The sequence below is a fragment of the Anas acuta genome, chromosome 13 (assembly GCF_963932015.1).
Source record: "Anas acuta chromosome 13, bAnaAcu1.1, whole genome shotgun sequence".
Classification (NCBI taxonomy): Eukaryota; Metazoa; Chordata; class Aves; order Anseriformes; family Anatidae; genus Anas; species Anas acuta.
This window is the reverse complement of record NC_088991.1, coordinates 13,167,088-13,182,560: the sequence shown is the minus strand read 5'-3', so window position 1 is coordinate 13,182,560 and position 15,473 is coordinate 13,167,088. Positions and strand designations below refer to the sequence as shown.

Genomic DNA, 15,473 nt, shown 5'->3' with positions numbered 1-15,473 from the left:
AAGAGACCAGGGGTTTTAAGAATGATTACATTGATAAAGGACTCATCTACCCATGAACAAACATATTTCTCTACTCTGTGATTCAGACTACTTTGATAAGACTACTTCAATATCAATTCTTCTCCATCTACTGTGGGAAACCTAACAAACCAAATACACAAGAAGATGATTCCTAAATGAATATCTTGATATCTCTTCCCATTATCTATCTGCCAGCAACAGAATACTGCTGATTAAGTTACACAGTTCATCAATATCTAACAAGTCATGAGGAAAAAGAAACTGTTCTCTGGAAACCAGTAATACAGACATCCATTCTTAAGAGTTACAGTCGTACAACGCACAGAGACCTTAGGTGCAATAATGCCATGTGCAGTACAATAAAGTAGTCTTTAAACGGACTGTTCTTACAAGAGAATGAAGCTGTTTTATGCATATATGGATTACTTTTTCCCAATACTGTCCTGTGAGGTAGGCATATGACCCACCCATATTACAGGAAGAGATACCATAGTTCAGTAACATGCTACAGTCTTACCACATAAATAGGACAGATTAATTAATTCACTAACCCTTGCTACCCAGAACAGGATATGGAGTTGCATAGATTAAAGACTGTGTCAACAGGGTATTACCACTAATTACAAAATTCAGGAGAAATTCTTATCACCTCTCCCCTTGGTCTCATAAAAAAAAACACCTTAAGGGAAGTGACATAGAAGTGAAAACATGATTTTAATTCTGAGAAATGAATATGGAGGTCTTTGCAATGAGATTTAGGATGAGACTGGTGAAGTAAAAGCTGAGGTAACTGTGGCCCTGGCCTTTTTGTACCTTCACTTTACAATGCCAAATTCACAATTAAGCCCACAGAGATATTAGGTCACACTACGTTGTCACAGGCCATGAACATTCATTTGAGCACACAGATCCTGAACACTCCTCTATGGGACTGAAACCAAAACTGAACCCTGGAGTTGCTCTCTCTCTCTAGCACTCCCTGTTGCATAGCAGCTGGTAGGTATCTTCCAGACAAGAACAGCATGGGGGGTGGGGGAGAGTGACCCAAAACCTTTTCAAAACAACTGTGTAAGGAACACCTTTGCTAAACCATAAGACAAGATAGGAGGTATATCCACGCCTCTGCACATTTATTAAAATCCAGAATAAAATGCACAACAGAAAGAGCTCATGAAAGTTTACAGAACTTAAATATTTATTTTTAAACCATTTAAAACCCCCCAAAACATTGATATAAGCTTCATCTATAAACAGATTTACAAGACTAACAACTACAGAAGCTAGAGAAGCACTACAATTTGTTTCTGTGATGCAGTTATTTTGTAAAGCTTCAGATCAACTGTATTTACAACTTTTGCTGCTTTTACATTTATAAAAATATTTATTTAATCCATAACATTATTGTTTTCAAAAACTATTTCCAGACTTTTTCTCAGATATAAATTCTAATTGAATTTCAGTTATATAGCAGATGAAAGTTTTAAACAGAAACACTTCTTTAAAATTAAAACAAAGTTATTCTTTTTTTTTCCTTTTTTAAATTTTTTACAGTGTAGGCACCATTGAAAATAATTGTCCTTGGCATATCTAACCACCATCTCTCACAAGTGTCCTTTATATAAAAACGATGTAATGGCAACATTTGACTAAAAATGCAGTATTTACTTGCACACCATTACTTTTTTAATATTTGGCAGATATATTTCAGGTTTTTTAAAATGACTTTTGTGCAAAAACAAAATGTGCAGGTCTGAACCATAAAATAAACACACCCAACCTTTATCAAAAATAAATTTACACCAACAGTTCCACAGCTAAGTACTGAAAAAAAATCCCAGTTCAAAATTTCAGCATAATATACATACTGGGTTGAAAAAGAAAGAAAAACAATAACAAAAAATAATAAAAAACCAGAAGAGATTACCCAGTTAGCAGTACCATAAATATATAACTGAAAGCAACTTTATAATCTTACCTACTTTTTATGAAAAAAATCACTCCATACTGCACAGTACTACCTTTTTGTGAAAGAATATCTATAACTCAGTTATTTGCATATTAACTGGTAAATACATATTTAAAATACACTTTCAGAAAATTATAAACAAATTATGTTGATGTACTGTATTTAATGTATTTAAGAACAAAAATGTGTATAAATATCTTACAGGAGAAACAACACCACCACAAAGAACGCTGGTGTTACACTTATACCTGCTTGTGAGGTATGTATCATGCGACGCTCGGCTTCTCTGGCTCCCTTCCACCCAGGTATGTATACTCAGAGGAAAAAAATTAAATTAAATAAAATTGGACTTCAGTTTTTGTCCATTATTGCCAAAAGCCCCACCCCCTCAACTGTATTGCTTTAATTTTCCTACCATGATGATATAAGATTGAATTACTACTTGTTCTAAAAGGTAATACATATACTGTACATCAGGATATACCTGTTGCTACATATCACCTGCAAACTATTGACATATTGCTCTCAAATATATTTAATCATAGAGCTGCCTAAAATACTGTACCAATTTAGAATTATAATAGATACTGTTGCAGGTTTATTCTTCAGGGCACGATAACTATATGCTGGTTGAAGCAGGTGCTACAGCAATACCCTTGCCACTACAATACATGTTTTGAATACGCTTGTGAAAAAGCTATTTTCTCTGAAGCTTGTTAGTGATTTACAAAAGTTTAACTCATGAATACAAAAGACCTGTACATCCCTGTGTACAGGAACAAAATAGCATCAAAACATACTGTACTTGCACTTTCTATCAACTAAAGTAATGGTTATTTCTAAAAGCAAAACTGCACCTCAACATTTATCAGATTAAACTGGTGAAACTACAATATTAAAAGTTGTTCTTTACAAAATAATTTCCTGAAAATATAAAACCATGTGCACTGCCACAAAATAGTTGAGTAGGTTCTTTCAAATCCTCAAATCACCATCAATATGTTGCAAAGATCCAAAAGGCACAAGGAGCTCATGAGCTAAGCACTGCCAAGCTTGAAGTAGTTTTGGTGGGTTTCACTGGGTCCATATGAAACAGCAGTCACTTATGTGAAGTTTCTTAGGATGAGTCATTAACAGAAAATCTACAGATAAAAAAAACAAGTTTTTTGTTAATTACTGTGTCTCATCCTGGCAGGCAGCAAGTAACTATCTATGCATCATTAAACTAGTAAGGATTCTCCTGCTCCCTTCCTTGCTATAAATATGGTTAAGATAAAACTGCAGGTTAAATTAAAGGAAGCAAAATGTAACAACTACAGTAAAATTCCAGAGTGTAAAGACCAAGCAGAAAAAGTTATTGTTAGCATTAGTTTTTCTTTCAATAACCAGACATGTTACATGTAACTTCTGAAGCTAAGAATGTAGAGCCCTAGATATAACAGATGTAACGGATCAAAATACTGTACTTAAACTTCCCTAGCATATGAAATGCTTGAATATCAACTAGCTTTTCCTTAATGGAAGTACTTCTCCCCGCCCATAAAAACACACACACACACACACTGTTTAAATGCATGCAAAACTTTCTTCACTTACTTCTGAAATTTCTCCATAAGTTTCTTCACCATCTTATCTGTGATCCCTGGACATGTTGCTTCTGCCATATTGATGCTTTTCTCAAGTTCCTCAATTGCTTTCTTTCTGCTAGCATTATTTGTGTCCTGCTGTTTGAGCTGAGTAGCAAACCAAAGCAGATAAAGCTTACAGAATTCATCAGGTGCTTGGGCAATAACTTAAAAATTTCTTTGAAGGTAAAACTTACCTCAGCAAACACAGGGGTGATTATCATAGTTAAACAACTCAGGGTTTTAACAAGATCTTGATCCTAAAAATTAACAAATCAGGATATCAGTATATTCCTATACCATACGTATGCTGTGTTAAATGCAGCTTACATGATTTTGAAAGTTCAGCTGAATTCAACACAGCCCCTGTAATGTATCACAAAACAATGAAGGTACAGTACATCAACAAACGTTAGGAAATATAGAAATAGATGCCTGATGACATACGCCATATTGTCACGCTCCAATTTCTCTTCTCTAATATTATATAACAGTTTAAAATTCACATATCTTTGAACGGATACTGTTCTGTTAGTATGTGGTATCTTTTGCAATTAAGGCTGACACAGGCATAGGAAATGTCATTAACAAGCATTATCTGTTGGACTACAAAAAAGTAGTCAATTCTTAAGAAAACCGAATAATTACAAGTTTTAACACTACCTTACAATGGCTTCAAAACCATCACTTAAAGAAGAACTCTTTAGACTACATACCGTCCCATTCTGCAGCTTTTTTGCATCTGGTTTCTTTCGAACTGTAGTAAAGCTCCACTCAGGATGAGAGTTGTTTTCTTTGTTACTTGACTCCCTAAGAAAAAGGATATGATGTACATAATACTAGCCACAGCATAATGCTAAGCAACTATAGGTAACCCAAATACATAGTAAATCTATATGGATTATTTCTGTATGCCTTAAAACAAGGGAAAAAAACATGTGTCGAAATGTTAACTGAACTTCAGAAAAACAACTTCAGATACCAACTTGAAATACAAAGCAAACAGAGAATGCCTACTTACAAAGCTTACCTTCTCCTATGACATCCCATTTAAAACAGTTATCTGATGTCCAGAAAGGCAAGACACTTACAGAAGGTATGTTGTTCCACCCACATTGTGCAAACCTCTTTGTACACCTCAGCCTTGCTCTGTGGTATTTCTGATTATAATTCATTGTTTTTGGTATAACCACTAGCCCCAAACTAGGAAATACACAGCACTTAAACAGCACTGAAACTGAGTTTAGATTTAAAAAAATTGTAAGCGAATGAGTGCATAGCTTGACTTATACATTAGTCTTCAGTTTCAAACAGAGGATTTCCTTGAAAGAAGCCAATGCAAAACAGAAAAAGTCAGATAGAGACTAAATTGTGAAAATTAACTTACGAATCAGAACCATCGGAATCAGTTTCATCGCTACTATGTCCCTCTGCTTTCCATCTCTTAAACCTATCAATTAGTTCTGTCAGGTATGAAGTCTTCTTGGCATTTTTCATAATGAATTTGTGCTTCAGAAGTTCTTTTGCTGTAGGGCGCTATAAGAAACACTTAAGTATTTAATGTTATGCTAACATTTTTTGACTTTAAATATTAGTAGGGGAGATTTAGTATGACAACTGACTTAGCTCATACAGCATCAGGAAATTAGTAGAAACAGGAAGTTGAGAGAAGCCAGTAATCCACATTTACAAGCACTCTAAAAATACGATCAAGTCACACACAGACTATTGCTTACCCTTCTATGCTAGAAAGTACACACCCAGGAAAATGACTAATCAAATTTCTCCACTGCAACATTTCCTTGTAAGCAGAATTCAAGCAGACAACAAAAGTTCTGCTAGGGAAGAGATTTAGGATTCTCTCCTCTTTCAAAGCTTCTCTTCTGACCTTATCCTATGTTCACATGCGGTGTAGGAAGTTGCCTCTGCCATCATCATTTCTTCTGTCCCCCCCCCCCTCCCCCCCTTCATTATTTTAAACACAAGAGGCTGGGGTGAAGAGACAGTTGTTAAGAAGTACCATTAATATTTACAGTCAAAAGTATAGTCTCCAAAATTATTTCAACCAACTGTGATGTACCGTACCAGCAGAATACTTCACAAACATGTATTAAAAAATATAATTATAGACCTCTACACACAAACACTTATCTACTCACAAATGTTGGATCCTTATTGAGACACGCATCGATGAATTCTTTAAAAGGTTTACTGAATTCTCCTAACAAAGTTGGAGGATTGTTTTTTGGAATGAGAAACAGAACTCTCATTGGATGCATATCAGAGTTGGGTGGCTCCCCTTTGGCTAGTTCAATAGCAGTGATTCCCAATGACCAGATGTCAGCCTGAGAAGGGAAAAAGTTACTTATATTATAAAGTTAAATGATATCACAACAAAGTATTTAATAACTGAAATCTGCATTTATATAATAAAGTTAACTTTGGTCTCAGTAGAAAATGAATAAAGATTCTTTTTTAATACTCAAAGGCTATAATTTCCAAAGACCTAAGTGATTTCATTAGTCTTGAATAACTTTGACCAATGTATACAAAATCAGTATTGTTGCACTGTCTATTTCTTTCCTAACAGCTTTATGAAGTTAACTGGAAAATGATCAACAACTCTGGTTAGATCTGAGACACCAAGTTGGCAGCAAAAGTTTCTGAATAATTGATACTATTTTTACCTAGAAATAAGCATTATTGATACAGAGACAAATTTTATTTGTGTCTTATGAACTATGCAATCTTTCAACTCGGAGATTTCTCCGAAGTGAAATATACATCATTTGCATCTTTTTAGATTAGTTGCAAGAGCCATTCAAGTCACTATAGGTGTTTCTCATTAAAAATGGGAATGATTGACTACACTTGGCAAATAGTCATAATTTAAAGCTGCCCATATAGTAAAGAAGGGTTACAAGTTGCATCTCTCCAATACTCCTTTCCTATTCATAAGAAGAACTAAAATATCTGTAATTTAATATAGAAAAAATAAGCTAGCTCATAACTGGAACAAAACATTTTGAAAGAGATGGGGCTTTTAAGTCTCTATTGCTATAAAAGTGTACTAATTTATTTCATTTTCGACTATTTTGAAGAAGGGAACAGAGAAGTTAAAAAGCAGTCCAGATGCCAAAATACTTTACAGTATTAGACTAGAAATCAGTGTATCCTGTCCAAAACCTTTTCATCTGTCCTACCCAAAGGCTTGCCTCTTTCATACTTTCCCACTAGACTTCTGGCTAAGAAAGAAAGGAGAAAGGGCATTGCTCTCGCAACAATAGTGAGGAGATACGGAATGCAGGAGATTAGGTTGCTGGCAGAATGTAAATGAAGGGGTGGTACAGCTGATTTACACACAGGGCAAACAGAAGAGGAATTATTTTCACTTGGACAGGATAACATGCATTTTAAAAACAAGCTAGAGTACTTTCCCAAAAAGCCATGGAAAGAGTATTACAGCTGTACCACTGGAACTCTACACATGAAAATTACAAGTGAATGTATACGCTCCTTATTATCAGCAAGAAGCCCTTCTATGTACAAAATTTCTTCAAACTTCACTTTCCTTCCTTATAGTGATTTTTAGCAGCAGCTCCAAACCCACAGAAAATATGGCAGGGGTATAATGTCTGCTTTTCTACTGTTTGTTCACATCGAGAAACTCTCCCTTCCAATTCGTCTACGATTAGCTGAAATCTTCAGAATTACACAGGTCATTGGAAATACCTGACCGCAAGTTGTAGAAATGCAATCACATATTAAGAGTCCAACGTATACTGACAAAACACAGATGAATAGTAAAGCTAAACTTTGTCTCACACAAGTCACCCTTCTGTAGATAATGGAAGGGCAGGCAACCCATTCAATTCCTTCTCCTTTGACAGTAAGAGGAAGCCTAGAGACCAACTTAAATACCTGCATCTTAAGAAATTAAGTTCAAATGGTAAGATTCATGTCATATAAAAGAGTGAGAATAGAGTAAAATTTCAGCCCTGATCTTAGGTTTAAAATAAGGTGATAAATTCTGGTAGTATTCTGATCTGAAAGCTTTATTACTACTTGAATAAAGTGGGAAACACTGAATTTAAATTAAACAAAAATAAACCCACAACACAAAGTATCCAGGGAGTTTCTCTAACAGAATGTTAACAGGAAAGCATCAAGTTTACTTGCTGAGTTTTCATGGATCTTGTATGGGAGTACAGTGACATCCAGTTTATTTATACAGTTTATAAACTGTAATAACAATTTAATTGTTCTTTTGTTACTTAAAATCATGTAATCTGAAATAAACTTTTTTCAGTATTGATAAAGCTAGAAAAAGACAAAAAAAGCTTTCTGTTAGATCTGCAGATACAAAGAAAAGATATTCTACTCTCATACTTACTTTTGAATCATACGCTGACTGCTGAATAACTTCAGGAGCCATCCAAAATGGAGTTCCAACAAAGGTATTCCTCTTAATTTGCGTGTCTGTCAGCTGCCCAGCAACTCCAAAATCAGCAAGTTTAACATCACCTTGCTCTGATAACAAGACATTGGCAGCTGCCAAATGGAAATAATATAACATCTAATTTAGAACGCTGCTCCCATGATTTTTAAGGGCTTTAACAAAGTTACATTTTAAATGCACCTTTTATATCCCTGTGAATTTTTTTCTCTGAATGTAGGTAGTCAAGACCTTTCAAGATTTCCTTTAGCATGGTAGCGATCTGGAACTCATCAAATGGGCCAGCACGCAGCTTTAGAGAAAAGACACAGTAAAATAGTTTTATTCTTATATCTAATTTCTGCCTTGTTATTGATTTAATTAGATATTAACTTGAAACATTTTTAATGTAAAGAGCTAAAACAATTCATAAAATGAAGATTCGATTAATTAACTCAATATTCTATCACAAATAGGTGCCATTAGAACAATCATCTTCACATCTGCTCTACTGATAATACATGCAAAGCACTGCTACTTTTTTTTTTATATACAGTATAGTCCCCTAAGCATGCAACACACATGAAAAGCCAGAACTTACTAAGAAGTTTGAGTTTTCTATCAAACACAGATGACTGAATTTTGCATTTTAAAATGTGTATGCAGAAAAACAGTTTATTTCAAAATAAACGTCTATTGAATGCTGTTTTTAAAGTTAACAATACTTCTTTTTTCCTTGTTCCAATATTTTTGATTCCATGCTTGGAGAACATAATGCACTACTATAAAGCTGCTTGTATGGGGTAAGTTCTACACATGGGAAAGCTATGTAAATAAAACAGAAGTTAAGGTGTGTGATTCTACTATAAAACCAAGAATCAAAAACCCACACAAAACCATAGTGAAATAGAAAACTATAACATCACGAAAAATTGAAGCAAAGTGAAAGAAGCTAAAAATTAAGGTTTTATCCTCCAAAAGAACAAGTGAAACCACTGAACAATACTAAAAAAAAAAAACTTCATTATTTCCTGACAATCCACGAAAGACTATAAATTAGGTGAAAATGTTAAAGAATTATCTCACAGTCTCACTCTCAAAAAGACTAAGTTCCAAAGCTACTAAGTACTATACACTATACATAATTACTATGTTTTTGCATTCCTAGACTTGAGCTGATGTGATGTAATTTCATGAAGTTTAAATAGATCTGTGAAGTTAAGCATAGACTTAAACCTTTGCAGAAAGGAGAACCGGTAGCAAATATATAATTAACACCATGTTGTAATACTGAAGACATGATATTTTTCCTTCAGAATCACACAAAGACTGAGTTATATTATCTTGCAGGAAAGGGTGGGTCTTGAAGTTTTACAGTTGAGGCGGAGCAGTACTGAAAGTATGGGGAAACCACATCCACATGAAGTGGACTGTGCGCTTGTTCTATCTAAGCTACATCCTTTGTGAATGCTACACAATCTTAAATAAAAGGTACTTTCATATTTAACAGAAAATGGAAAAATCAACACCTTCTAACCAATTAAAATTAATTATACTCTGTAGGCACACACAACATTAATTCCTGAGACCTGATCCTAAAGGAAACATTTTGTATGCAACTGTAATGAATACACTCTGATCTGGAGGGGGGAGCCGGACTGGACACCGACAAAACAAAACAAACAAAAAAACTTCCTCACTCAAGACAAGTCACCCACCCTCCTACCCCCTGTATGGGGAAAACAGTACTTCTCATACTAAAAAAGAAAAACACCACAATTTGTCTTCCATTTGACTAAGAACAAGAGTTTCCTAATGCTTAGGGACAAACAGTAAAACAAACAAACAAAAATAACACCAAGTCAATGTACCAACATGCAACAGAACTACCATGCAAATCAACAATTTTTGGAGCACTATAATGTAGCAGTGATGCAACATTAACAGCCTCCAGGGACTTGATTTCATTAAGTGATACGAAAACACAATTATGTAGGTTTTATTCATACTTAAAATGCAAATACTATATACTTACAAGATCCAAAGCTGACCCTCCACCCAAGTATTCCATTATTATCCATAGTTTTGTGCCCTGTAAAAGAATGCATGAGCTGTTAGAAGTCCAAGGGTGCCATAAAAAAAGTCCTTCAATGGACTACCAGTATACTGTTAGGAGAATACAAATACAGAAACCCATTAATGATTAAGATGCATCTAATTACTTCCTGCAGAATGATCACATAGCTCCCGTGCAAGATGCCTACATATCAATTAAAGTTTGACTTCCATATAAGAGCAAAAACAACAACAAAAGAGATATACGTCACCACCTTCCTCCTCCCCCCAAATCACTTTCCTCTAAGCTGATCCATTCCACCTAAAGAAACGGAATTAAAGAGAAAAAAAAAGATTCTGGTGGGGGGTTTAAGTTTAAAGCCAGCGTTTTAATCTAAGTCTTCTGCAAGAACTACAATCTATCTTTGCGCTGAAATTATTACTTCCAGCTATTTGCTGTACAGAATCAATAAAATTTTAACAAAGAACTTGTAACATCACTACAATTCTCATCTGAGGAAAATGCCCAAAAGCAGTTCTAAGTTCTGAGTAAGTGAGAGAACATAAACCTCTCTTCACACAACAGAAATTTAAAGACTAAATGGACATAGATGCTAGCTGTCCCTCCATCCACATTGATTGTGCAAGCGCATATCTATCATGTCTACAAGTTCCAACTTAAGTTGTGGGAAAAAATAAATACATGAAAATTCACAGCTCTTTTATCTATCATGAAACATGCCTGCTATCAGATAGGCAGCTCCAAATTTTGAGATAATAAGCAGCACCTTGAGCACCAACCAGGGGAAACTGCACCGTTAGACCTGGAAGCCTACAAAAACATTCATTTTTCCTAGGTTTTTGGACCAGACATTCTAAATCAACCACTAAAAAAGGTTGATAAGAACAATACAATTAGATAAAAGGTATGACTTAAGGAACCTAACTTATAGTTTGTTTTTAAATTGCTAGTAACACTGCAGAGTTCACATATTCCTTCACTGTGTACTGTTTGAATCTTCACTCCTTTGAGTTGCTGTGCTTTCTTTGTTGAGATGTCTCAGCTACAGTACTAGATTTGACATTCTTCTAACAATTTTATAGGTACTGAGTTCATCCTTAGTCTGCAATTGCAAGAAGCAGTTGATTCATATAAGCAAAAACCAAAAAGATTTGTTATGAGATCTACAGAGTGTATGTTTCAAAACTGGGACCTGCTACTTGCCACAGTCCCCTCAGAAGCAGAAATGCAGATATTAACCTATGGGCTACTACTTTAAGGAATTCTGGGAGTAAAAATGTTTCGTTGAAATCAATACCACAGGTATTTAAAAAAAAATGACTAAAATAGAGCAGAAACGAAGTACCATGCACACTGTTTAAGCAGCAAATATTTACTAGCACTAATTCCTTATAGCAGAACATAAGCTTATAGCAGAAGCACTTTTTAAAGACTCTTACTAGATTGTATTCTGTCCTACCCTATTTCCTGACTAGTGATAGAAATCTAGAGGATACAACAAGCAAATAAAGGTGCAGTTTCTGAAAGTAACACATCCAATTATGCTAACAAAGTGTACTCTGTTAGATTTATACTGAATTTAAGAAACACGCCATTTATGAGAGTCTATTCCAATATTATGAGATCAGCAGGGAAGGGCTGGCTAATTTTAGCAGTTTTTATAAAGCCCTACTTTGTCAGTTGAGAAGACCTGCAAGGAACTCCAGTTTAAGGCAAACATTGTGGTTACCAGACATGTTTGGAGGATTTGACTATTAGTTGAAAACACCATAAGGTGAAAATGAATAAGTACTGTGTTTCTGAAATAATGTCTCAAAGAAACTGCTACTATCCAGCCTAACCGGGTGTGGATATTTTCTAGCCAAGCATGTACAACCTTTTTCCTAGCTATTTTAGGTTGACCAAGTATAAATAGACAATGTAGAACAAACAATATCTTTAGATAGACTCAAAACTTTGCTACACTAACTTCTGTACAGTTTTGATGGAAGTCTCTGGATGCTAGTATGAGTTTTCCATACTGAAATCCAAAGAACTAAGGAACTTCAGTTTAATTGCAAAACGAAAGAACAATTCTAGGTAGCTATACTAGTTACAAAGACAGATACTCAATTCCCTACTCCAAAGGCTACATAGCACAAATACAGAAAACAATCATGGTATTTCAGTCATCAAGACAAGATTGCTCTCTGTGGGATCAAGCATTTCTAACACCATTCCTAGAGCTTCAGAGAAAGCTACATGTATAATTATTATATTTCAGTGAACTATTTCTATTCCATAAGCATTATCTAGAAGAGGTTAATTGAGCTCAACCCATTTGGTTTCTGGCAAATAAAAGATGCAAACAGAAGAAGAGTACTATCTTTTAAATTTTGAAATGTCTCCAATTTAGTGTATACTAATGCTCTTTTAGCCACTACTTTTAAGTATTTTAGGAGTTATTTTCACTGATTTATATATATATATATAAAGTATTCACCAACAAACCTATTTGACTGCTTTGAATGTGATCGTGGTACCAGTCATATCCATAGCAAACCACTATTACTCTCAACAGCCTAGGACTTTGCATTCTAAGAAATAAGATGTCTTCATTTTCAGAATTTAGCCTCAATGTTCTTTAACCTTTAATTATAAAGTCATTTGGAACAAAATTGCACATACTTCTGTTTTCAGAAGAAGTCTGCAGTGTATGTAGAAATTAAATCCAGAATTAAATACTACAGAATTGAATACTTAAGCTGACAGCCATTCTCAGAATAATAGTTAACAGAAAGTTAAAAGTTATAGCAATTAAATTCTGAAAATTGGACAGATACTACTCTCAAAATACCTGTTATTACCAAAATTAAAGTCAGCATAAAGGATTCTTTGCACAGTTACAGCAAAGCAAATACACTCTTTCCACTGAGGAATCTCAAGTTGAAAGCTCTAGTATTAGCAACCAAGAATAAATCTAACCTAAGAAAAATCTGGAGCCAAGATACTATTTAAGCAGGGAACAGCAAGCAATAGAATTACCTACCATGCTAGTCTGGGATGAAAAACATTCCTGTGGACTTTTTAAAATGAATTTCTTAAAGGAATGGAAGAGTAACCAAAATTCCACAAACACCTCCCTAAACTTCACACTCAAGTTTTCCTTCCCCAAAAATATTAGAAGTGTGAAAAGTAAGCAGGAGATCAGCATTAATCTTTCAGAATTTATCCATCTAGAACAGAAATGGAAAGAACTCAAACAGTGGTGAGGAAAGTAATGAAGCATTAATATACGCCTGTATTTGCCAGGAATTTTTAAAAAGTAAAAAGCCCAAACCAAGAGTTAAAAGTTTTATAGCACTGACAAAACAGCTACATATATGTATTTGAGAAAAAGGGAAAAAATGGAAGACTTGCATAAGAATGGCAGAGACACCACTGTTAAGCACAGGTACTTATTTACATTTGGAATATCCCTTTAGCACCTGTTACTGTTATAATAAAACAACGATTTTCTTTCCCTGTTCAACTCATGGCTTACAAAGCTTCCTCCATCCACTACCCCTCAAACAATGTCTCCTTCCCCCCCACTAACCAAGTCAAGGTTTCATTTCCCCATTTACAACTGTTGAAATCCCTGTTTAATTCTGAAGAAAAACTGATTCCAAGCAAAAACACCTCCAAGACATACTTTGACATGTTTGTACTTCAGGGCAAACATTTGGGTTTTATAACTCAAAGTAAAAATGATTAACAACCAGGAGGATAATGTTTAGGATCTAACTCAGAGAACACTATTATATAGATTCTGCAAATAATTCTATCGTATCACTCAAGTGTGACACAGCTTATCAGAAATATCTTTAGAAGAAGATCAATAAACAGTATACACTAAGCCTCAAAAAACAACCCCTTTTAAATTTTAACTACGGTAAATGCTTTTAGCTTTTTTTGAATGGTTTTAGTTTTAAAAAGTCACAAAGAATATGCACTGCAGATACTTTCAGGGACATTTTAGATGATTACACCTGGACAGTTTCAGAAGTTGAAAAGACTTTCTCAACATTTTGGATTTCTGTAGGGTTGAGGTGGGTATTTTTTTTTTTATATTTTTTTTTTTTTTAGTATCTTTACAAATATACCATTTTACAAAGTAGTTACATAACGCTGATGTTAGTTCTACTGTCTCAGGCCTACTACATTTCATAATCACAAAGGCATCTCCACAAGGTGCATGATTTCTTTCCATATCAGAGAAAGGTTTTTGTTAGTATAGCTATGAATGCATTTTTCCTTCCCCAGAAAGGCCACAAAGTTGTGCTAGAGATTGTAGGGGAAGAAAGAAAACTATGGTCCAAAAGCAACAGCAATGGCAATCCCCTATCCGCAGGACATGTAGCCGTTTTATGCAAATTTTAGCCTCAAAGACTATGCAGCAAGAGAAACAAAACAAAGTGAAAAGAACTGTTAAAAAAAAAAAAGTAAAGTTGGCATGACAACATATCCTCAAATTCAGATTTTTTTTTCCTAGCAGCATTCAAAACTGGGTGACATACTGCCAGCAAATATCTGTGCAATACTATACACTACCTTTAAATATGATCCATAGTATTTCGTTACGTAAGGACTATCACACTGACTTAAAACAGTTATCTCTTGCTGTATATCTTCTATTTCATCTTCTGCTTCCTCAAGGTCTATGATTTTTATAGCAACCACTTGCTGCGTCCGATTATCAATTCCTTTAAAGACTTCACCAAAGGAGCCTTTCCCAATGCGTTCCAGTTTTGTGAATAGCTCTTCTGGGTCTGCTCTATGGTTCTGGAAAAGAAAGAGAAAAATTGAAAAAGAGAGATGAGTTATCTTAATTTATTTCCAGTTTATTAGCCCTTATTACTTCCCAAAAAGCACATCATTCAGATTCAGGATCATATCAGACAAATTTGTCTCCTATACACTAACTTCTAATTCAGCTGTTAGTTACGGAACATACATTACACAATTATATTAAAGGTACATGAGTCTCACCAAGGAGAGAGTCAGGTACAAATCTCATTTCATTTCCCCACATAACACATAAAGGAAACACATAAAGGAAAGAACAGAGCCATCCTTAATATTAATCCTACCCGTGCATAACTCAGAAGACTGGGGAACGCAATTACTGGCACAGAAGCACTAACATCATTACTCAGGCAAAAAAGGCTGGGCTTCCTACCTGGCCAACAGCCTGGGGCAGACAAAGCATTACATCAAATAGCACAGTACAGAGTTCGTTGTGAGAGGACCGCAATACCAGTGTTCACCAGCAGCCTCTGACAAACACGCTGAGCTTCTGATAAGGCTGTGTACATGTTCAGGTTAGCT

The 15,473-nt window shown here is 34.9% G+C and overlaps 1 protein-coding gene across 1 annotated transcript in view; it reads right to left on the bottom strand.

The window, feature by feature from the left end:
• Positions 1-1,134: 1,134 nt before the first annotated feature.
• Positions 1,135-15,473, bottom strand: part of STK26 (serine/threonine kinase 26) — a 29,981-nt gene continuing 15,642 nt past the window's right edge. Inside the window, exons 3-12 of the mRNA XM_068696788.1 lie at positions 14,697-14,927; positions 10,083-10,139; positions 8,252-8,360; positions 8,006-8,163; positions 5,772-5,957; positions 5,000-5,148; positions 4,329-4,422; positions 3,810-3,872; positions 3,584-3,720; positions 1,135-3,129 (exon numbers count right to left, since the gene is read on the bottom strand). Coding sequence (XP_068552889.1) covers positions 3,105-3,129; positions 3,584-3,720; positions 3,810-3,872; positions 4,329-4,422; positions 5,000-5,148; positions 5,772-5,957; positions 8,006-8,163; positions 8,252-8,360; positions 10,083-10,139; positions 14,697-14,927 — 1,209 coding nt within the window. The 3' untranslated portion in view covers positions 1,135-3,104. The remainder of the gene's footprint in view (positions 3,130-3,583; positions 3,721-3,809; positions 3,873-4,328; positions 4,423-4,999; positions 5,149-5,771; positions 5,958-8,005; positions 8,164-8,251; positions 8,361-10,082; positions 10,140-14,696; positions 14,928-15,473) is intronic.